General features: G+C 36.2%; 1 protein-coding gene and 1 long non-coding RNA gene across 5 annotated transcripts in view; one reads left to right on the top strand and one right to left on the bottom strand.

Annotated features, from left to right (window-relative positions):
• Positions 1 to 19479, bottom strand: part of ADGB (androglobin) — a 93701-nt gene extending 74222 nt beyond the window's left edge. For 3 of the 4 annotated variants that reach the window (XM_060692269.2, XM_087882844.1, XM_060692271.2), the window contains exons 1-6: positions 19312 to 19479; positions 12180 to 12357; positions 8257 to 8349; positions 7605 to 7676; positions 2355 to 2573; positions 118 to 257 (exon numbers count right to left, since the gene is read on the bottom strand). In XM_060692269.2, the coding sequence (XP_060548252.1) occupies positions 118 to 257; positions 2355 to 2573; positions 7605 to 7676; positions 8257 to 8349; positions 12180 to 12357; positions 19312 to 19385 (776 nt within the window). In that variant the 5' untranslated portion in view covers positions 19386 to 19479. Of the gene's footprint in view, positions 1 to 117; positions 258 to 2354; positions 2574 to 3111; positions 3218 to 7604; positions 7677 to 8256; positions 8350 to 12179; positions 12358 to 19311 lie in introns of all 4 variants that reach the window. The other variant, XM_087882843.1, reaches the window with a different exon arrangement.
• Positions 19354 to 22913, top strand: LOC132712014 (uncharacterized). Its single transcript, XR_009622722.2, has 2 exons — positions 19354 to 19487; positions 20680 to 22913. It is a non-coding gene; the product is annotated as an uncharacterized LOC132712014 (long non-coding RNA).
• Positions 22914 to 24683: the final 1770 nt, after the last annotated feature.

Genomic DNA, 24683 nt, shown 5'->3' with positions numbered 1-24683 from the left:
GGGTTAACAAAAGGTTCAAGAAGACAATTAGTTGATTAATTCAGAACAAACAAGCATCCTCTCTGTATTAGGTTCTGGCTTTGCTTCTTTTTTAAATCTCAAAACAGGAAAACATACTCATTGTTTGCTAATTTAATGATGGCTTTGGATAATATCAGTGGCCAAAGTTCAATTTCACATGTTGTGGTGGGAAGCAGCATGATATTGTCTTCGCTGAAGGGTATGCTGTCATCCACAATGATCTTTCTCCAACATCCCTAGAAAAAAAAGAAATCAAGCATTATGGGTAGTAATGAGAAATTAACTCATTATAAAAATCAGTGTGACCTTCTCAAAGGTTGACACTCATTATAATTTCATTAAACAGAAAGAACAATATGAAAATTCAGTGAGATCCATGTATAAAACAGATGTATAGTACAGCTAGTAATTTTTAAAAATCGTCTGTAGGAGGGTACTGATGAGCTATCCTCAACTGGTCACATTCTTGTGTATTTTACCAGGGCAAAAATATGCTTTTATGCTTTTATATATTACTAGACAGCATGTTCTCTTGTTAGAAACCATAACAAACGAATAGCTTGCCATCATTTTTTATGACAACCGAAATATAGTGAAAGCATGGATTTATCAGTGTAAATTAATTTAACTGAACACAGGAAAGGCAATGATGGATGACTAAAGCACAAGATGACTGTTCGATTACTTGTATGTGTGCTAAAGGAAGTAGATGGAAAATTACCAAGAGTGCAACTTGTGAACATTATTCAACAAACTCAGTGCTGGCTTTTTCCCAACCTTACTGGTATTGTGACAATTGCCCTTTCTACTTAGCCTCTCCCTATATTTCTAGGCAATAAGATCCTTTTTTTACAACAACATTATTTTCACAAATATGTCAAAATGGCAAGAAATAATCTGAATCTGTATTCACTATATTCAGGCATTGCCACATGTTAAACAAAGCTTTTCTCAACCAAGGTTCCAGAGAAGAGATCATGATTAAAGAAAACATAACTAGCATTTTTTGAACATTGTTAGTGCTTATAGTGGTGGAAACTATAGTGGGGAGCCCTGGTAGCGCAGCAGACTAAAGCACTGTTATTAACATCAGCTGCCTGCAATTACTGCAAGTTCAAATCTCACCAGGCTCAAGGTTGACTCAGCCTTCCATCCTTTCTAAGGTAGGTAAAATGAGGACCCAGATTGTGGGAGCAATAAACTGACTTTGTATAAAATATACAAAAGTATGAAGGCTATTGCTTATTGCTTAGCGCATTGTAAGCCGCCCTGAGTCTCCAGAGAAGGGCGGCATATAAATCAAATTAAAAAAATAATAAAAAAAACTTTTGAGCACCAGGACTCATTGGCCTGCTCTTTTGCTATTGTTCTATACATTGTAAAACATGAATTGTGTGAGAATTGAATTATACTGTGAGGTTTTCATATTTTTGTGAAAAATATAATATATTAATTGTATATTATATAATATAATAATTGTTATAATATAATAATATAATAGATAATAATTGTTTATGAAGGGGGGTTCCCTAAGATTGAAAATTATTTCAGTGGTTTCTCCAGGACAAAAAAAGATTGAGAAATGGTATGTTACACAGTTGATATTTCCCTACGCCAAATGTAGTACAATAAAATAGTATAAGAAAAATAATTGTTAAAACATTTAAGAGAGGCTAAAATAAGGAGGCTGTAGGTGGAAGACTATTTCAAAAGACTCTAGGGTTTTAGACTGAATATATCTGTGATGCTTTTTCCATATTGAATATGCTACAACTATCTTTCTGATTACAGGGATGTGTGATAACAGACTACTGGACTCCTCATGATTTCCTGAAATATGTAAATGTGTATGGCTCTGATGCATTCTAGCAAACACTGTGAAGTAGGGGTGTGCAAAACATTCAGAAGGGAAGAATACTTCCTGCCTTTTCAAACCCACAAGACACTGTGCCATGCATTTGAGGTGCACTTTTAAATGCATGTATTTAAGGTTTATTGTAAAGTGATCAAAGTTAAACAATCATACCTAAAATATACAGTATATCTAGACTTTGATATTTTCATTCATTCTGGATTATATGAATGTGTAATAACACAAAGGCTTTGTGTGTTATATTCAGCTCTTATGCAATGAAAGATACATAGTAAGATATACAATAATAGTTAAATAGTAGTGTGATTTCTTAATAGCAGTCCCTATTCCCAATTGTTCCTTTTCTATGGATAGTTAAATAAGCAACAAAATTTATTTAAGAAACTGTAGAAAAAAAATATTATAATAAACTAGAAAAAGTATATTATAATATATAATATACAGATAGATGATCACTTACCATCCAGAAGAGTTTTACCACATATTTTCCATAGCTATTATACAATGGCATATGACCTTTGATTGCTTTGCATAATGAGTAGATATGTTCCCATGGCTTCCACAATACTGGAGGTACTGGAGGTACTTCATTAGCATTAGTTTTAGCTTCAACACTTAAAGCAGTTGTATTTTGCAACTTCCAAACTGCATATATTTCACTTATTATCCATCTCATCAACTGAAGCAAGATGTGAAGAGGATATAGAGGAAATAAGGGAAGTTAGCTGAGCTCTGGCATTCAAATTCTTTCCATGAATAAATGAAAGTGGACTAACCATTCTGATACATTCTTTAGGTATATAGTGTCTATCCTCAGTGGTGGGATTCAACCGGTATAACAATTGGTTCGCTGAGTGCATGCTTTGCGCGTGCACAGTGCATTTGAAAACGGCTCTAAAACTTACCGTCTACTGCAGCCCCGGTGAGTAAAACAGATGAGGTGCGGCAATCTGCTCTGCCGCGCCTATCAGCTGGGCTTCAAACAAAGGAAATATAGGTTGGTATAGCGCAGGGGCGGGCGGGCAGGCCCAGCTGATCGTCAGAGCAAACCGGTTCACTCTCAGCTGATCATCGGAGCTACTGATTCACCCAAACTGGTCCGAACCGGCTGAATCCCACCCGTTTACACTATAGTATAGTATCTACACTATATAAATATAAGTATCTATACTATATCTACACTACACATCCTCTTCATGACCTATTTTCCTTGTTACCTTCTGGGAGGAGGCTTCATGGTACCCGAAGCAGAACATCTAGATTCAGTCACAGTTTTGTTCCATATAGCATCAACCTTGTGAACTCTCACACTTCCTCTTTCCTCTATGTATTCAAAATGGACAGTGATTAATACATATATGTACACATATGTATGTATGTATGTGTGTGTGTATATGTATGTATGTATGTATGTATATTACAAACTATTATAAAAATATGAGTTCCACAGTGGTGAAATCTAAAATTTGTAACTACCGGTTCTGTGGGTGTGGCTTGGTGGTGGTGGAGGTAATGTGACTGGGTGGGCGTGGGGAATTTTTTTTTTTTTACTTTTAAAACCATTTTTTCTACAACCACTTTGGCGAAGAGGTTATTAAAAAATGCTTTCAAAAGGCTCTGACGATCCCAGCTGAGTTGCCTGATCGGCAGAGGCTTTTTTAACTCAGCTGGGATCGTCAGAGGCATTTAAAAGAAAAAAAGGGTTTTTTTTCTTTTAAATGCCTCTGACGATCCAAGCTGAGTTTTTTAAAAAGCCTCTGCCGATCAGGCAAGTCAGTTTGGATTGTCAGAGGCATTTAAAAGAAAAAAAGGGTTTTTTTTCTTTTAAAAGCCTTTGATGATCCCAGCTGAGCCGCACGATCATCAGAGGCTTTTTTTTTTTTTACTTTTAAAAGTAAAAGTAAAAAAAAAAAAGTAAAAAGGCCAAAATTTTTTGGCTGAAGAGGTTGTAGAAAAAATGCTTTTAAAAGTAAAAAAAAAGCCTTGTGCAACTCAGCTGGGCATGGGGGGGGGGCAGGGATGTTTGCTACCGGTTCTCCGACCCACCCGCCTCCATCGCTACCGGATTGGGTGATCCGGTCTGAACCGGGAGCATTTCACCCCTGGAGTTTCAGGTATACTTGTAAAGAAAGAAACATTCTGCGAATTCCGGAACTAAAATAATTAAAATTTTATTCTACTAAGCTTTCGTCAGCCATCTGCTGATATCGTCAGAGTCAGAGTATTAAACTACAAGGCAGAGATCTCTGTAATGGTAGTTTAATACTCTGACAATGTCAGCAGATGACTGACGAAAGCTTAGTAGAATAAATTCTGCGCCACTCAGGAGCCTGAGTGGTGCAGCAGACTAATGCTACTGTTAAAGGTAATATTTAGCTTCCAGCTGCCTGCAATTACTGCAAGTTCAATTCTCACCAGGCTCAAGGTTGACTCAGCCTTCCATCCTTTCTAAGGTAGGTAAAATGAGGACCCGGTTTGTGGGGGCAATAAGCTGACTTTGTTTAAAATATACAAAAGTATGAAGGCTATTGCTTAACGCATTGTAAGCCACCCTGAATCTCCGGAGAAGGGCGGCATATAAATCAAATTAAAAAAAAAATATTATTTTAGTTCCGGAGTTCGCAGAATGTCTGTTTCTTTATATATATATAGGTGAAACTCGAAAAATTAGAATATCGTGCAAAAGTTCATTTATTTCAGTAATGCAACTTAAGAGGTGAAACTAATATATGAGATAGACTCATTACATGCAAAGCGAGATAGTTCAAGACTTGATTTGTCATACTTTTGATGATTATGGCTTACAGCTCATGAAAACCGCAAATTCACAATCTCAGAAAATTAGAATATTACATGAAATCAATAAAACAAGGATTGTACATAGAACAATATTGGACCTCTGAAAAGTATAAGCATGCATATGTACTCAGTACTTGGTTTGGGCCCCTTTTGCATCAATTACTGCCTCAATGCAGCGTGGCATGGATACTATCAGCCTGTGGCACTGCTGAGGTGTTATGGAAGACCAGGTTGCTTCAATAGCGGCCTTCAGCTCTTCTGCATTGTTCGGTCTCATGTCTCTCATCTTTCTCTTGGCAATGCCCCATAGATTCTCTATGGGGTTCAGGTCAGGCGAGTTTGCTGGCCAATCAAGCACGTGGTCATTGAACCAGGTTTTGGTACTTTTGGCAGTGTGGGCAGGTGCCAAGTCCTGCTGGAAAATGAAGTCAGCATCCCCATAAAGCTCGTCTGTGGAAGGAAGCATGAAGTGCTCCAAAATCTCTTGGTAGACAGCTGCGTTGACCCTGGACTTAATGAAGCACAGTGGACCAACACCAGCAGATGACATGGCTCCCCAAATCAACACAGACTGTGGAAACTTCACACTGGATTTCAAGCATCTTGCAGTGTGTGCCTCTCCATTCTTCCTCCAGACTCTGGGTCCTTGGTTTCTAAATGAGATGCAAAAGTTGCTCTCATTAGAAAAGAGGACTTTGGATCTGAGCAACAGACCAGTTCTTTTTGTCTTTAGCCCAGGTAAGACGTTTCTGACGTTGTTTGTTGTTCAGGAGCGGCTTGACAAGAGGAATATGACATTTGAAGCCTATGTCCAGGATCTGTCTGTGTGTGGTGGCTCTTGATGCACTGACTCCAGCCTCAGTCCACTCCTTGTGAAAGACCCCAACACTTTTGAATAGCCTTTTCCTGACAATCCTCTCCAGCTGCGGTCATCCCTGCTGCTTGCGCACCTTTTTCTTCCACACTTTTCCCTTCCACATAACTTTCTGTTAATGTGCTTTGATACAGCACTTTGAGAACATCCAACTTCTTTTGCAATTACCTTTTGAGGCTTTTCCTCCTTATGGAGGGTGTCAATGATGGTTTTCTGCACAACTGTCAGGTCAGCAGTGTTTCCCATGATTGTGTTTCCTACTGAACCAGACTGAGAGACCATTTAAAGGCTCAGGAACCCTTTGCAGGTGTTATGGCTTAATTAGCCGATTAGAGTGGGACACTTTGAGCCTAGAATATTGAACCTTTTCACAATATTCTAATTTTCTGAGATTGTGAATTATGAGCTGTAAGCCATAATCATCAAAAGTATGACAAATCAAGGCTTGAATTATCTCGCTTTGCATGTAATGAGTCTATCTCATATATTAGTTTCACCTTTTAAGTCGCATTACTGAAATAAATGAACTTTTGCACGATATTCTAATTTTTCGAGTTTCACCTGTATACACACACACACACACACACATATGTATGTATGTATGTATGTATGTATGTATGTATGTATATAGCATGTGTATATGTATGTTATGTGTATGGAAAGTTATATATACTTTTTTTTGAAAGCAGGCAATAGAATTTCATTTTTAATGTGTGCCAGTAGTTACTCCACAGTAAAAAATGACAATAAAGGTTATCTTATCTATCTTATATTCCTGCAATATTGCTGATCTGGATAGCTGCTATAGTTATGTAAAGCTATGTATCTAGACTGCAAATGTTGGAACCCCACAGAAAAATGGCCCTGAGAGGGAAAAAATATACAGGGTTCCACTTACCCTCTGATGCCTAAACTTGGGGGATAACAACAAATGAAAATGCAACCCTGGAATTTGTTAATCAACTATTTAAACAAATCACAGTTACTTAATTTTGGACACTAATGAAAATTGTAGTTTCCTTAAAATTGGAAATAAATGTTGATAATCCCTATATGGAAGAGAAGAAGGTACTATAACTCATACAGGCTGAATGAAAACCATAGCTTTAAACAAAATGTTCACTGAGTTTCATAACAAGCAGCTCTGATATACAGTATAAAGTGTTTAGATAATGATATTCATTTCTAGTTCCTAGTAAGGTTACAATAGAAATCATATCACACATTTTCAATTTAGTTATGAAGTATTAAGGGGTATTTTAAGGGGTGTTTGTGAGCTGTAGTTACACATAAATATATACATTTTCTTCTTTATGACTGTGATCTTAAATGAGTTGTGCTTATATTATAATTAAGTTGTCAGATGTGGATTGCAGATATAGCATAAGAAAGAAACTCTACTGAGTAATTTGGTTTTTATCCAAACATCCAGAGTAGGTAGATTTGACTATGTTTGGTTATGTCATTTCGACAGGTCTTATGCAGAGTCTGATTTGCTCTATTACTTGCCCAATACTTTTGAAATTTTGAAAGATTTCCAACTAAGAATGAATGTATATGAATGAAGTTTCTATCTGAAAAAGCTTGCAAAACTATGAATCTGGTAGTTTGCTTAAAAATGTGAAATGAACAAAATGCTAGAACATCCTTATTCTAAACCCTGTTTCAATTTTCTAATGAAAACATAATATTTTAACTAAATAGCTCTATACTGACTTTTCATAAACATACACTAAGTATGCCATCAGACACAATTAATGGAAGTTGCCCAGTTGGGGAGATGGGAAGCATTTAAACTAAACAAATAAATAGATAAATGTTCATTTATACTATTTTCAAGTAATAAGCCAGCATTTTGCTGCCTGGTATCCCATCTTTATCTCTCTCTGCATAGTGGCACTTTAGTAAATCAGTTTACTGTGTCGCATGACAGGTTTCGATACTTCTTGTTTTTTCAGATCAAAGCCACTTTTATACTTTTGTAACAACAAATATTTCAATGTATGTTATTTCTTATAAAGGATGATTATTCCATACCTCACTGCCCATTAAATGTTCATTTGGTGAAAAAAGATCAAACCAACTTTCATTTTTTACTACTACAGGAACCTAAAAGTAATAAGAAATTTAATTATTCTATTAACATATACATAAATTATTAATATTAGAATGAAAATCCATATATTTCATGGCTCAAAGTTATATATCAAAATGTATCTCAAAAGACTTGTACACTGATTAAGAATATGTTGAGCAATATATACTTTGTTGGTAATAAATCAGGTATCCAGAATACTGTTAATATGAAATGGTCAATAACATATGAAGGGGTAATAATGTCTTCCATGGTGACATATTCTGTTTTTCTCCTTATTCGTATATTTGAGAAAACCTGAAAACCCTTCAAAATCTCTGAACAAAGATGACCATGGAACAACTATAAAAAACTATTGAATGAATAGAAATTCCAAATTCTTGAATTCTGATTTTCACAATTCTGGAGCTCAATATGAGCTTTTAAATTATAAGAAATACATTTCACATTTCTAATAAACATTGGTTTTGCAATAAAGGATACTCCAATTCTTTTTTGCATATTATTGTGCATTATACAAGTTGAAAAATAAACTTTTTAAAAAAAAGAACATCAAAATTTTAAATAGATAAACAGAAATTAGGTGCATCTTACCTTATTGGTTAAAATTTCTTGAGGCCTTTTCCAAAAACTCACTTTCAGTGAAGAGGGAAGTTCGAGTTTTCCTTCTGGATCTTCAAAGACATGCTGTGTGCAACATTAATTGAAAGAAAAATTAGTTGAATTCTTATTTAGTTATATGTAGACCACACTAACTGAATGTAGTAGGACTTTGATGTTATCTGTTCAGTTGAGTCTGACTGTTAATTTAATGAATTGATCTGAGTTAATCTAAGTATTATTATATTTAAAGCAAATCCTAATAGCTGACTCTTTTTTGCAGAATTGGTAAAATTTCTATGACTCTGAGTAATGTAAGTAATGTCACCAGAGGAAATAGCCCCAACATTTTGCATCTATTTCTTTTTGGCCTATGGGTGGGAGTTTAAAATAAAATATATAAACTATTCTGTATATTGACTCTGTAAAATATTTTTTTCCTAATTATGCCACACAATTTTGGGATTAATTTGATGAATTGTGATGTGATTATTTTTTATAACCATGTCTAATATATGATAACAAGTACAAGTCTTAAGTAGAGAACACCTTCGTTGTCCATGACAGGCAATGAAGGCACTGACATACTACATGTATAGATACTACAGTATCTACATATTAGGCAGGTTGTTAGAAGACAAAACAGCTTCTTCACCATCTATCAGCCCTCTGCCACCACTCTCATTTTTAATAACAGGATTCACAGAATAATTATTTTAAGTTGTTAATGCATTTTTTCTTCATATGTTACTATGAAGACTCTTATTTTATATGTAACTAATTCTCAAAAACTCAAGAATATAAACTGTTTAATACAGTCTAAAGATAGCAGTTTTTTAAAAAATGTATTATTAATATTACAGTAAAATGAGCAGAGTAATTGAAAAACCCAGAGATAAATTCTATGTATGATCCAAATAAATTCAAAATTTCACGATTTCCATTAACAAAGTTCTGAGGAGCCTTTCTGCACCCCCCTTTGGGCTCTGCACATATTTCACATGGAAAAGAACCCAATCTGGAGTAGGGCCGGATATATATGGCTTTGCAATTCATATGAAAAATCAAAGCAAATTTCTATTGGAATTGGAAAAAAGATTAAATTTGTTGCATGGTGTAAAATTCCTCACATCCTTTTCTGTTGCAAACCTGATAGTAGGGTTGCCAGGTCTGCTTCCAAAAAATAGCGGACAAGCCGGGGGGGGGGGGTGTCAAGTAGTAAAAAAAATTTAAAAAATTTACAATTACATTATATATTTTCTTACAAACATTTTAACACGTATTAAAATAATCACTTCAAAACTTTACTTAAAATTCAAAACATCAAATATATTATAATAATATGTAAAATATTAAATTACATTTTACTTTGCTGTCGTGTGTATTTTTTATTTGACTGCACAGCTTTAATCAATTCTTTGTGTTTAAGGAATAATTCTTTAATTTCAGTACAACGTTGAGAAATATTAAAAAACATACAAAGTTCACTTCGAACTGATGGTACAAGCAGTCGGTTACGTTCGTCAGTCCACAAATTTCCCATGACGCTGAAAATTCGTTCAACGTTTGCATTTGATACCGGAATTGATGCACAATACTGGAACAGTTTCAGTAAACTCGGAGCTGGCTCTTTCTTGAAAAAGTACGTCCACTTATCAAGGGATGAATCGCCCTGCAGATGAACATAAACTTCTTCTAAGGCAGAAATTTCATCGAAGAGAGTGTTGGGTGGAAGTTCTTCTCGCCATGGTGATAATAATCAGATGTTCGTCATTTCTTTTAAAGTTGGAGGATTATTGCGATCAATTAGATTGAAACAACTTAGCGTCTCATATACTGAATCAGTGAAATTATACCACTTTTCTAGGTACGCAATGGCTCTTTGATACACATTGATGGCTTCTTTCTTGAACTTTTGCATGGTATTCTCAGGCAAATGTTTTTTACGTAAGGCAAATAAAATTTTTACGTAAATAAAATAAAATAAAATTTTATAAAAATAAAATAAAATTTTACGTAAGGCAAATAAAAATAAAATAAAATTTCATTCCAAAAAACTGCTCATCGTATTTTTTTTGCAAAGAATCACGCAGCTTACACATGATAATGTGAAGATCACATGCAAGAATTTTCTTGCTTTCCAGCTTCAGTAGGGTGTCTTGCATTATTGACATTAAGAAGTGCGTGAAATATAAATACAATTCTGAAATTGTTGGTTCATCGTCCTTTGCGAGTTCATTTTCCTGATCCGAAATAAGGTTCCAGATAACCTTATGGCACTCATCAGATCCAACAGAAATAAAATACGATTTTAGAGGTATCCAGTTTAAAAGAAGTCTTTCGACCGCTTTAAACAAACTTAACCAATGTGTTGGAACATGGCGCAAAACTTCATGGAATTCTGACTCACAAAACTCAAAAAATGATTTCAACTCTTCTCGTTTCTTCGCAGAATTCGAAAATTCGGCAAAAACCTTCAGCACTACATTTTCAATATCAAAAGAGAACTGCTTTGATGCATTTTTTGCGCTGTTGTGTAAAATGTGATTATTGCAATGAGCAGCTACAATATTGTCATTTTCCAGCAATAATTTTTGGTAAACAGATTTGTTCACTCCATAATTGACCGATGCTTTATCTGCTGAGTAAAGCTTTTGAATAAAAAAAATGTCCACTATTTTGTGAAAAAAAATAGTGAACATAATGTGAAAAAAGTGGACTGTCCGCTCAAATAATGGACACCTGGCAACCCTACGCTGATAGTGGGGAGTGCAGAAGATCATTTCTGACTGTTCTGTTTCAGAAGCAAAGAAAGCTGAGAGACAAGTCTCCATTGGGGATGTATATTGTTCTGATGACTATGGCTTTGTCCATGATAAAAAGAGCTGTTTCAAATTTTTGGAAACTGGATTTTAATGCTTACTGATTTTATTTTAATACAAAACACAAACAACAATTTTTAATTATAGTCCTGAGATATTCTAAATAATGAAAAGTCGACTTCAGAAACTTTAAATCTTAAATTTATTGTAAAGGGTCTATACTTAGTCTTTTGTAATGCTGGTAAACTTTTGGTTTTCCTCATATCTAAATTTTGCTGAAGAGTGTTTCTCACCATTATCACTTGACAACTCTCTATTGCAAAGAACAAAGGAAGCCATCGACAGAGAAATTTCAAGGTTGCAACTCCACCAGTCTAGCAAGCTTCACAGGGAGAAACCCAACTATAATGCTAAAAAAAGCAACAGAGAGTCGAAAGGAGCATTCTGCTGTTCTTCACTCGCTGTTTTTTCACTTATAGAACAAACAGACAAAAAGTTGTTCCTGATCAAATTCCAAATTGTCTCCTCAAATCTTAGGAGCAGATTCAGATCCGTGTGTCAAAACTATGACACACTGAAACTAGTGCAGCAATCCAAATATGCAAACAATGAAATAATGGTCATGAAATACACATATGCACAGTCAAAGGTCCACATCACATTGGTAAAGTCGAGTCATTGTTGTCAACCAACATGTGGAAAACGTAGAGTTACCACAAGTCTCCCCATCTCTTGCAATCATCAAATTGAAAATAAAAGGCAGAAACATCATTCCCCAATGATATGCTCTCCCCCATGAGTTATGATGAAACTGAGTATTTTTATAACTCAAACACCAGCTAGTTCAACTAGCCAGCAAACAGATCATTGGTGATTTAATCACTTTGATTTCAGCACTGCACACAGTGATTAAAATATCAAAATAAACATAGTAACAATTTCCCCCCCTCCCCAATTCTTCTCATGTATCACATATGAGATGCCAACTTTCTAGATTAGCACCCAACTAAATTTCAAAGTTCAATAGGTAAGAAAAATGCAATAAGAATAAATTTCTATATATTAGGGAAAAAAAGATAAGTTTAGGAAATGTACCAGAATAGGGCTTCTTCCAGATTTATCTTTTTCCTTTCCACCTTTTCCAGCATCCCACTTTTCTACATTGATGTCTGCTTCACTCCATTCTGGCCAGATAGGAAATCTTCCTTTTTTTGACTCAGGTGAAGTACCTTGAGGATTTACAGTAGAAGCTGATCCCGAAAGAAACCAGGTGCTGAAATATAATACGAAAAGTTTACTATATTCTGCTAACATGGTATTTTATTTTTACGTGACAAATATTTTCATATTTGTTTTCAATTTTTAAGACGCTCCTAAGTCCAAATAGTTGCTAATACAAGTAAAACTAACCAGAAAAATGGGACTATTGTTAATGTCACAAGTAAATGCCTTATTCTCCATTATGTAAATAGTACATGAACAGGGTATCAGGGGTTAACTTATTCTTCACCTCTTAATGTATTCACATTTCACCACTCCCATATCTAGCTCCACCCATTGTATATATAAGGAGCTGCATACGTCCATTCTGTGCTTCTATCTGTGAATATTCAGTGAATATAGAATGCCTTATGTAAATAAACAGTGATTTAATTGAATTGATAATTCTCAACTTATTTATTGAGTCTGATCCTGAAAATATCGTAACAGTTAATTTGTACTTCACTTCAGCAAACTGCCATATTGGATGACATTCAAAAAAAAAAGTGCTTCCTGAAATCATGCAGTTATACAGGTAGCCCTCGACTTACAACAGTTTATTTAGTCACTGTTCAAAGTTACAATGGCACTGAAAACAGGGGTTTATGACCTTTTTTCACTCTTACGACCGTTGCAGCATCTCCATGGTCACGTGATCAATATTCAGAAGCTTGGCAACTGACTCATGCTTAAGACGGTTCCAGTGACCCAGGGTAATGTGATCAACTTTTGTGACCTTTGGGCAAGCAAAAGCAATGGGGAAGCCAGATTCTCTTAACAACAACAGATACTTACTTAACAACTGCAGTGTTTCACTTAACAACTGTGGCAAGAAAGATCGTAAAATGGGGCAAAATTCATTTAACAAATGTTTCACTTAGCAACATAAATTTGGGGCTGCATTGTGGTTGTAAATTGAGGATTACCTGTATTGTGTTTCGTTATTAGACTGAGATTCCTGATATCATTTAATTTATCCATGAGAAAGCCCCCTCCCCAATTAATCAGTAAAGGCTGACTGCAAAGGAAGCAGTATCTGGTTACACAGACACCGGGGTAGAAAATCAAACTGAGTTGCACAAAACCTATCAAGACGTTGTTCATTGCAAATGTGAAGCAAAAAATAATTCTGTGCTTCAATTTTATAAAAGCAGCAGAGTAGCATAGGGTTGTATAAAAATTAAGTCTGCATCATTGCATTCTCAGATTAAAGTACAATATTTCTGGAGTCATAAATTAGCTTACACTTGCTCTTTGTCAAAATAATGAGTAGATTTTGTAACATCCTATATGCATACACATTTATTAAGATTTAAAAAAAACTAAAATATCAAACAGTTCTGATATTTTTCTCTCTCCAAATGACATTGCTTATCCTTATGAAATGTATAATTGGCACTCCCAGCCTATTATTCCAAGTCAATTTTCTAGGCACAGATTTCAAATGGTCACAATGACAGCATAATTTTTATTACTTTAATTTGATTGATGTTGATAATATATATTATTTGGAGAGCAAAAATAATGGTAGCTAAACCTTTTCAATTCTTTGTCCTTATTAGTAATACGTTTTGCTAAAAGAGATACAAATGGGGACTTTTAAATGCAGAGGAATCACTTATAATACATCAAATGAGAGAATGAAGAAAATGAGAACAGGTGGCATGCAACATAACAAAATGTATAAAACTTTCTTTTTGCATTTTAATTTTGTAGGAAAACATGACTATTTTGTTCAAGACAAACGTGACTATTTTGTCATAGGCAAACACACAAATGTTTCCATCTGATCAAATCCAGGCATCAAAATATCTATTACCATGTTTCCTCGAAAATAAGACCCTGTCTTATATTTTTTTGAACCCCGAAATAAGCACTTGGCCTTATTTTTGGGGAGGTCTTATTATTTTGCGGCACATGGAGCAAGATGGGACACCTCTTGCCGATTTACCTAATTTCCAGCTCTGTGTTTAAATATTTTTGGGGGGGTGGAGAGGGAAGGCTTATTTTAGCGCATGCACTCAAAAGCCCGATTGGGCTTATTATTAGGGGATATCTTATTTTTGGGGAAACAGGGTACATATCTATTTTGTATTTTTTGAATTAGCTTAGCATGAATTTTAAAAATGAATACCGTAATTTGAACTTGTCTATGATATAAAAGGGTCAAAGTTTTTGAATTTTGCATTTGAAATGGGCCCAGTGAGAATCAAGGCCCTCAGCACTTAATATTAAAGGGAGGCAAACAGCTGTTTAGTGCCAATGGGAGCTTTCCTCCAAGTGCAATAGTAAGTGTAAAAGATTTAATAGCCCATCTCCATCCAGACTGCAATCCCAATCTGAACATCAATTTTGATTTTTAAAAAGGTCATGCCAAAACAAACCGTATGACAAATAAATCTAATTTTGTTCTAAAAGCCATGCTTTTTTAAGTTAGGAAAATCACAATTTATGTTTTAAATGGACTTCCCATGCAAGATGGGTATATGAATGACACTGAATGAGAAAATGATCACTTGTGATATTTTCTTAACTGAAGCCTTATGCAATGCTTTTACTCACTCCATATGTTAAAAAGTAGTGTGCGTGTGTCTGTCTGTAGATATATAGATATATATATCTGATTTTAAATGCAAAATGCCAAACATGATTTTAATTCATATACCAACTACAATAGGCTAGTCATAATTAAACATAAGAAAAGGATCTAGCCACTGCACCCATCCTTGTTCTTCTTGATTTCTTGGCAGCTTTTGATACCATTGACGGTGGTATCTTTTGGGGCTGACTTAGGGAGTTGGGGGTGGGTGGCACAGTTCTGTGCTGGTTTACCTCCTTCCTCTGAGGCTGGACTCAATCAGTGTCAATAGGGAGCAAGAAGTCCAGCTCATGGTTCCTATTTTATAGGATGCTGCAGGGCATGGTGTTTTCTCTGCTCTTTTTAAACATCTACATGAAATGGCCGGGTGAGATCACAGTCACCATGGCATGAGTTATCGCCAGTATGCTGATGATACCCATTTATATATCTTCATCCCAGGTGAGTAAATGATGTTGTGGATATTTTTTCGTGGCCCCTGGAGGCTGTGGGAGCCTGGATGGGCAAGAATAGGCTTCAACTGATATGATGGGGTGGCTGTGGATGGACCCCTCTGGATCTGGAAGTTTATCATCTTTGATCTTAGATGGGGTTGCACTACCGCAAACAAATAATCTGGAGGACCTCCTGGATCATGGCTCCTGCTCAAAAAGCAGGTAGCAGCTGTTGCTAGGAGGACCTTTGCTCAATATCATATTCTGCACCAGTTAGGAATAGAGAAGCTCTCTGTTCAGTCTCTCATGCCCTGGTCATCTCCTGTTTGGACTATTGCAATGTGCTCTACATGGAACTATCCTTGAAAAATATTGGGATGCTTCCGCTGGTACAGAAAGCGGCCATGGAGGCAATTTTGGGTCCCCAAAGAATGGGAACTGTAATACCGCTGCTGCGCAAGCTGCATTGGGTGCCAGTTTGCTTCCATGTCCAATTCAAAGTTTTGGTTATGACTTTTAAAAACCATATATGGCAGGGGGGTAGGTTATCTATGGAACCATCTTAACTCTATCACATCGCCCAGTCCCACCTAATTGGGCAGGGGAGATATGCTGAAGACCCCATCAGCCAAAGAATTCTGACTGGTGGAGTTCAATCAGTTTATTCAGCTTTTCCTGCAGTTGCCCCAGTAGAGGTTTTTTTTAAAAAAAAATGTTCAGTTTTTATTTTAAAACTAGCTAATCTCCAGCCATTCTGGAACCTAAGATACAAAGCAACACATGTCTAATATTCTGCTTTTTCTGCTTTCTGGCATTTTTAATGAAAGAAAGATCACAAACATGATTGATACATATTCTGTCTAAATGAACTCCAAATTCAGTTTTAAAAAAACCTACAACTGGCAAGTGATTGCTGTCATTAAAAAAATCAGAAATTCAGAATACATGTATATAGCTGATTGTCTACCAAAGACAAAAAAAAAGTTTACAGTAATAGTGGGGAATATGAAAGGAGCCCCTCTGAAGGTTGCATTACTTTTGGTAATCAGGCATCCCCTGGGCAACAGTGTTGTCATTGGCAAATCCTTTCAATCCAGAAGCCCCCTTTGGTTAGTTTAGCTTCTGACACAAATACAGATAGTAATACTTGGAATCTACCTGTAAAAATTGTTATTTTTTCTGATTTTCTAAACACTTATTCCCCCCCCCCCCAAAGTTAACCTGTGAATGAATGCAGAAAGTCTATCATACTCGCATTATATACTTGCTGTGAAAAGTTGGTTAATGGTTAAAAAACTGTAAGTCATTCTGATCTTGCAAAATAATCCATTATTTTGATGTCAAATTTGTCTAGGTAGTGGGAAAGGAATACTATCATCCTATCCAATAGCTGAATCTCCTATAATGTTTTTATTATGAATGGACAAAGATGACTGTGGTAACAGTGCAATTAATACTGTTTCCTAATATGATTTGATTGCTTATTTGTACCCTATGGCTATCATTAAGTGTTGTACCTTATGATTCTTGACAAATGTATCTTTTTTTTTATGTACACTGAGAGCATATGCACCAAGACAAATTCCTTCTGTGTCCAATCACACTTGGCTAATAAAGAATTCTATTCTATTCTATTATTGAATAAAATCTGAGGTGTTAAGGAGGGCTAAATATGTTTCTTTTTATTTCTGGGTGAGGCCTCTTCCTCTCTCTTAGAGCAGGCTTTGATGCTATGGCAGCTGAGGCAGCATGACATGGGGCTGCTCAGAAATCTGTTTTTTCTTGTATTTTGTACAAGCTGTCATGAAGATACATATTTTTTTGTGTTTTAAGTGAAAAGATGAGCCCACTCCTTTCCCTAATTTTTCAAGTATGTTTATCCTTTTAAAAGATTTTGGACACTTTAAAGGTCATGACAGTATCCAGAGAAGAACAAAGTAGATAAAAGATTGAAAGGAAAAGGATGATTTGATAGTGGCTATAGAAGGCACCACAGAGCAGAATGTCAGCAGGGAAGAAGTATGATCTTTATCATTTCCTGTATTTTTTTGATCAGAATTCTGCTGAACAGCTTCCTAAGTTCATTTAGCAAGCTAACTGCCTGTAGTTTTATATTCAATTTTGCTATCTTTCACTTAGATTAGAAAAGAATGACAGCATTGTTCCAACTGCCAGATGCAAATGCAATCTTCATACCCATTTTAAACAAGTTGTGCATCACCTCCCAAGCCACTTCTTTCAATCTGATCCATTAATACCATTAAAATCACCTTTCTCTTCATTTCACGGGCAACTAGTTTATTTACTTCTCTTTTATTTCATGCTAATTCATGTTTCTACAACAATACTTTCTTATACGTTAGCTCTTATTTATTTATTTAGACAACTTATATGGGCACCTCTCTTTATGTACAAAATCTGGGTAGCTAACATTCATCCATACACAGAAAAATATAGTAACACCCTTCCAAGCAAAACAAAAAACAGAATTATAATCATTGTTTACTAGCTGAGCATCATATAGCAAACTCTCAACAGAATCCACACCTATATTGGGATCATCCATCATCCCAGTCCAGTGCTGGCAAGAAAGGCAGGGTTTCATAGCTTTCTGGACGTCCAAGATGGGTACCGTAGGACCCTCATCTCAGGGGACAGCCTGTTTTATATCTTGAGTTAATTATTTGATTCACAACAAATGAACTCTGAAGATGTTAGATCAAGAACCAGTTTTATTTGGAGTGAAAACAACCCACCTTAGTCAGCTGAGGCCAGATACTGAACTAATCTTTACCTTTTCTCAGATCACTACTTTACTTTACCAATAAAGAGAATATTTGTAGCTCAAGGCTGAAATGAGAGTCCTTGGTGCTCTCTAAACTTGCTTGTTTTGTTGCAGATGCTTCATTACCCAGACTAGGTAACATCATCACTAGTACTGATGATGTTACCTAATTCGGGTAATGAAACGTCTGCAAGAAAACAAGCCAGCTCAGAGAGCACCAATGATCCCTCATTTTAGAGTGTCCCTACAAACACTGCCTCTATTTTCCCATTTCTATCTCCATGATAGATGCTGCGGAAAATGGGCAGAAATGATCTGAGGAGTGGATAGAAGGCTTCTGCCATCACCAGGAGCCAGTTTGGTACAGTGGCTAAGGTGGGTGTTCTCTCGGCCCTACCTACCTTACAGGGTGGTTGTGGGAAAAGTAGGAAGCAGATGAATTAGGTATGGCTTGCAGCTTTGAGTTATATACAAAAAAAAAAGGGTGAAATAAACATTTAATAATAATTAATCCGTTTCTGGCTTCATAAGTAAATAATAAAAAGGGGGAGCAGCAGCAGCAGCAGCAGAATCTACCACAAATGTCCATGCTGCACACAACCACCCCAAAGTAAGGATCTTTAAAGAAGCTGCAGTGTGTCATTTACTCTATCCCTTCTCTAAGAAGCCCAAGGCAACATAACATGGTTTGTTTATACTATCCCAATTGATGTAGAGTCCGGGCACTCTGATAATTTAAAACAATCTAAACCAGGGGTCTCCAATCTTGGCCACTTTAAAACTTGTGGACTTCAACTCCCAGAATTCCTCAGCCAGCAAAGCTGGCTGAGGAATTCTGGGAGTTGAAGTCCACAAGTTTTAAAGTGGCCAAGGTTGGAGACCCCTGAATTCTAAACTTAAGCCAAGGTGATAGTCAGACATCCTTGTCGTTCTTATTATTCCGCACGATCGAGGGTAACTGACAACCCGCTTTATTTCAAAGGGAAGAGCAACTGGGGGTCTCCCCAAGGAAAAGGGGGGTGGAGTGGGGGGAAGTAGACGATTCCCCCTCTCTAGGGTGACACACTGCCTCGTCTCGCCCGCGAAAAGCGGGGCGGTGAGGACTGAAGAAGGGGAGAAAGCTCCTCCGGCGAAAAAGGCAGGTCTTACTCTTTCGCGGGCAGATTTGACTGGAGAACATTGTTGGATTTCACCCCCTCCTTCTTTTTGCCGAACTTCGACATGGCTCTCCCGGCGCTGCCGCAGCGTCTGCTTGGTTGCTAAGAGACGCCCGCGGCCTTCTGCTCTACACCGGAAGAAAGAAAAGAGACCTGAAACAACTTCCGGTAGGTAGAGCTACGCAAATAGATTCGCTCTCTGCCTCTCCCTCTCCTCCCTCCCTTTCTCTCTCTCTCTCTCTCTCTCTAAATTAACACAAACGAACAATTAAAATAATCTAATTTAACTTTGGGTATCTAATAACTTCCCCTCCTTTCTCTCTCTCTCTAAATTAACACAAACAAACAATTAATTAATCATTTTATAATGATTTTTTAAATGTATTCTGAGCCGCCCTGAGTCTTCGGAGAGGGGCGGCATATAAAATTAAATTAAATTAAATTAAATTAATTAAATTAAAATAATCCAATTTAATTTTGGGTATCTAATAACTTCCCCTCCTCTCTCCCACCCTCCCACCCTCCATCTCTCTCTCTCTCTCTCTCTCTCTCTCTAAATTAATACAAACGAACAATTAAAATAATCTAATTTAATTTTGGGTATCTAATAACTCCCCCTCCTCTCTCTCTCTCTCTCTCTCCCTCTCTCTCTCTCTAAATTAACATAAACGAACAATTAAAATAATCAATTTAACTTTGGGTATCTTTGTCTGTCCATCTAACAACCCCTCCCCCCTCTAAATTAACACAAACGAACAATTAAAATAATCCAATTTAACTTTGGGTATCTAATAACTCCCCCTCCTCTCTCTCTCTCTCTCCCTCCCTCTCTCTCTCTAAATTAACATAAACGAACAATTAAAATAATCCAATTTAACTTTGGGTATCTTTGTCTGTCCATCTAACAACCCTTCCCCCCTCTAAATTAACACAAACTTTGGGTAACTTTGGGTAACTTTGGGTATCTAATAACTCCCCCTCCTCTCTCTCTCTCCCTCTCTCTCTAAATTAACATAAACGAACAATTAAAATAATCCAATTTAACTTTGGGTATCTAATAACTCCCCCTCCTCTCTCTCTCTCTCTCCCTCCCTCTCTCTCTCTAAATTAACATAAACGAACAATTAAAATAATCCAATTTAACTTTGGGTATCTTTGTCTGTCCATCTAACAACCCTTCCCCCCTCTAAATTAACACAAACTTTGGGTAACTTTGGGTATCTAATAACTCCCCCTCCTCTCTCTCTCTCCCTCTCTCTCTAAATTAACATAAACGAACAATTAAAATAATCAAGTTAAACTCTGTGGATATCTTTTGTCTATCTAACAATCCCTCTCCCTCCCCCGTCTCTCACCCCAGCTCTTTCGCTCTCGCTCGCTCTGACACCCACCTACCCACACAGACAGACAGACAGAGACTCCAGCAAACTCGAGACTGCAGTTTTGTCCCAAGAAGCTGAAAAACATCACAGAAGGCGGCATTGGCAACGCGATTTTGGTGTGAATGCCAGGGCCGAAAAGAAGTGACAAGAAAACCACCCTAGCTGGACACGTCCACAAAGTTAGCAGCAATAGAACCCGACGGGACCTGAAGCCGAGTGCGTTGCTCTGCACTGCCGCCGCTTCCAAAGCGAAGCAGAGAGCTTTGAACCGAATAAGTGACAAAGATGGAATGATATCGCATTACTTCAAAAGGAATTGTGACACATTTCACCTAATTTCTGTTCAATTTGCCAGCGTTTACATCTTCAGCGAGGGATGAAAATGCAGATGTGTGTTTGTAAAGAGTGCAATAAGCCTGAGTTTTTGTTTTTTTGCAGACACTTGGTTGAATGAGGTTTAATCCCATTAGGGTACTTTTCAGGCATGTATTTGTAGGATGCATTGTGCTGTTGAGTTTTTCACATCATCATTAAATTTAGGATTATGTCCACAGTATGTGAAATACATTGTTTTGCTTCTGAATAGTCATGCCCATAAGAAGTTATTCAGAAACTGAGCCCTAATGTGTGATTTGATACCTAGGAAATATTCAGCATGTAGTAGGAAATACAATGTAGAAAATCTAGCTAGGGTAGAGAAAATTCAACTATTCCCATTGTATGTATTTTTTTCTATTCACACATCTATGTAATTTAGAGGAAAAAAATACTTTTAATAGCAAGCCAAGTCATATAAATTTTTGAGCATCACCAAGTATAATTTTGGTACAATCTATACAAACATTTGTAACTCAAAACTGAACTCCATGGGCCTTTCTTCTGAGTAGACTAGTGGAGGTGTGTTGTTAAAATGTAAATGAAGTCAGATGAACAAAGGAAAAATGGGTAAATTGGTTTTGTATCTATGTGAGGACCAATAATCAGAAAGCAAATTCTTTACAAAAAAACAGCTATTCCTACATGGAGAATTAATCCAGATGATGTCCTGACATATGTTCACATGTATATTGGTTTGTTTGGTTTTTTTACATCTTGTCAGAATAGAAATTCTGAAAAACCGCCACATTAAGCACCAAGTGATAAGTCTGAAAATTGTGATTGTATGATTTATTAAGTTTCTATTCTACCTTTTATCCAAAAATTCAAGATGTCTTGCATGGGAATCTCCATTTATTTCATCCTCACAACAATCCCTATTAACAATTGGTTTTATTAATAGAAAATGACTGAAACAAAGACATGCAATGAATTCTGTTGAGGATAAATTTAAACTTAGCCTCCCCACTCGTTTCCTATTACTCTATTGCTATGCATTGCTTACATCTTAACGGTAGCTTTTGCAGGGTTATTTTAAGAATGTTGCTTAGGAATTAATTCCTCCAAGTTTAATAATTGCTCTCAAACCAGTGTCATAAGATTATCTAGACTTGAACTAGATTTTCCGTTGCTGGATTATTTTCTTCACTTTTTCCAGGAGTCTTTTATGTAAATGAAATATTAGTACCCTTTTTAACAATTTGATATATCCCCCTTATAAATACCGAGAGTAATAAAGAACACAGGGGCATCTTTTTTAAATGTCAGCCTACCATGATTCTATAGCTAACTTCTTGAATACAAAAATGTCTCACTGAACTCATCAGTTTCTCCAAACCAGATGCCTATCATGTGTATTGTACTCTTGTTCTCATGATTGACAGTAAAATATATCCATAATGGATATATATCCAGATGGAAGAAGACAGGTTTAAAATCATATACGACCACATAACAGTCAAATTTGCAGAGGAACAATGTTAGTGTTTCACAAATTATTTGCTTCTAGCAATAAGTGTATCTTCAACTTTTAGGATCTGTATTTTTTATTCACTTTTCAGTTCCTCACCTAGGACAGGAAATATGATTTACAGCTTTAAATACACTAAATGAGGATTTACAATGGCCCTAAAAAGGAATGTAGCTGTTGATAACTTGAACTACTATAAATAATGAGTCTCTTGGCATATTAGATTAATACATTCGTTATGGCTCAAATTTCTATGGACTACATTATATATACATCCATCAGATGCACAAAAGCTTTGAAGTAATTTTTATAATATTTTGTAAAAGCTATAGCAGCTTTTTTTTAAATAAAAGCTATAAAAATAAATTACTATACTGTTCTCTTAAGGAGTCACAAATATTTGTCATTTTGTTGGCATAGACTAACACACCTATCCCCCTGGAAAGCTCTAGTCTATTACTTATCTTATTCTGTTAGTTATAAGAAGTTGCACAGAATGTAGAACCGTTAAGATCTCCGGCTTTTAAGCTTACGCTAAACTGTGCAACTATTTTTCACATTAAGAGATTTGTCTATCAGCATAGGCCATTAGGGCAATCTTTATCATGCTAGTCTGAAAACAGCATGGTTTTCTCATGAGATCATATTTATTTTGGGAAATTTATATTGCCACCTACTTGCTCATGGTGACTAAAGGCGGCTTACAGGAAATAAAAACACATCAAAGAAATAAAAATAATAAAATAACAACCCCCCATTCCTGCGACAACACACACTCATACCAGCCATTTAATGGACTCCATTCCTCTCTGGATTCCCCAGGCTCACTGGCAGAATGTCTTCAGGGTTTCTGAAAGAATGTCAGGAGCGGGGGCCAGTCTTTTTTTTTGAGGGATGATGTTCCAGAGGGAGGGAGTCACCATGGAGAAGGCCCTTCCGAGTCCCACCAGATGTACCTCCTTAGGGGACGGGACCTGCAACCTTCCTTGCCTTCTCACTCTAGTGGGTCAGGTGGATGTGACCGGCAACAGATGGTCTCTCACATAACCTGGTCCCAAGCCACGAAGGGCTTTAAAGGTGAAAACCAGCACCTTGAATTGCACACAGAAGCAAATGGTCAACCAATGCAGCTCCCCTGGGAGAAGTGACATATGTGCATGCAGAGGTCTGCACGAAACCATGCGTGCTGCTGCATTTTGCACCAACTGGAGCTTCCAGATGCTTTTCATGTATCTCAAAAGTTCTCATAGAAAGGTATTTTGAATAATTACTCAAATGACTGAATATGACTTAGTAATCTTGTTATTACTGAAGGAATAGTTGCTTTGCTCCCCATTTGGTGCATTTCAAATGAATATATTACATTTCATAATATAAACACACAAATGACATGTGTTCATTCTTCGTTAATGTAATATTCTGTCAACTGCATTTGTTTTGTATAATAGTATTAAAATGTTCAGGACTAGATGATATAAAATGGGGAAATTATCCCAGTCATCTGAAAGTTGGGAACAAGCATTGTCTCCCCTTCTAAAATTCTTAGCGTATTTATTTCTTGAATCACAGACCTATTACAGACCTATAATGCAAAACTAAATTGTTCAGCACTTCAAGTCAATAATTCCACAGTTCTCAGAATATGCTTGGTCAACCATTAAGATACATAATATAACATAATATAAATCAAACATGTTGCTAGTGTTTAAAGAAGGAAAATACAAAATTGAAAAACAATCTGGTTTTTAAAATGATGTGATATTATTCTAGCAAAGCAGCTGATTTCCATTTTATAAAAAGAAGGTATATTTTTTCACTGAAGATGATCTAAGTGAAGGACACAAAACTATTATCTTAACCATTAGCAAAAACTATAAATCTCATATTCAGCATTATTTGAATCTATGCAAGTGCAGTTGTTTTCTGTCCTGAGGGTTATACTTAAAGTAACATCTTGAAAGCCTGCTGAAAATCATTCTGTATAAAGTTACTATATTAGGGTTTCAAGAACAAAGATTGAGATGAATGAACATGTATTTTCCAAATCAATTGTACAAAAGGCTTTTGGAACTTTTTGTTATTTTACAGTCTCTATTATTCTTTATAGAGCACATTGACTTTTTGTTTAAACTGATT

The sequence above is a fragment of the Pantherophis guttatus genome, chromosome 1 (genome assembly GCF_059756535.1).
Source record: "Pantherophis guttatus breed Tessera chromosome 1, ASM5975653v1, whole genome shotgun sequence".
NCBI lineage: Eukaryota > Metazoa > Chordata > Lepidosauria > Squamata > Colubridae > Pantherophis > Pantherophis guttatus.
This window is presented reverse-complemented; position numbering and strand designations above follow the sequence as displayed.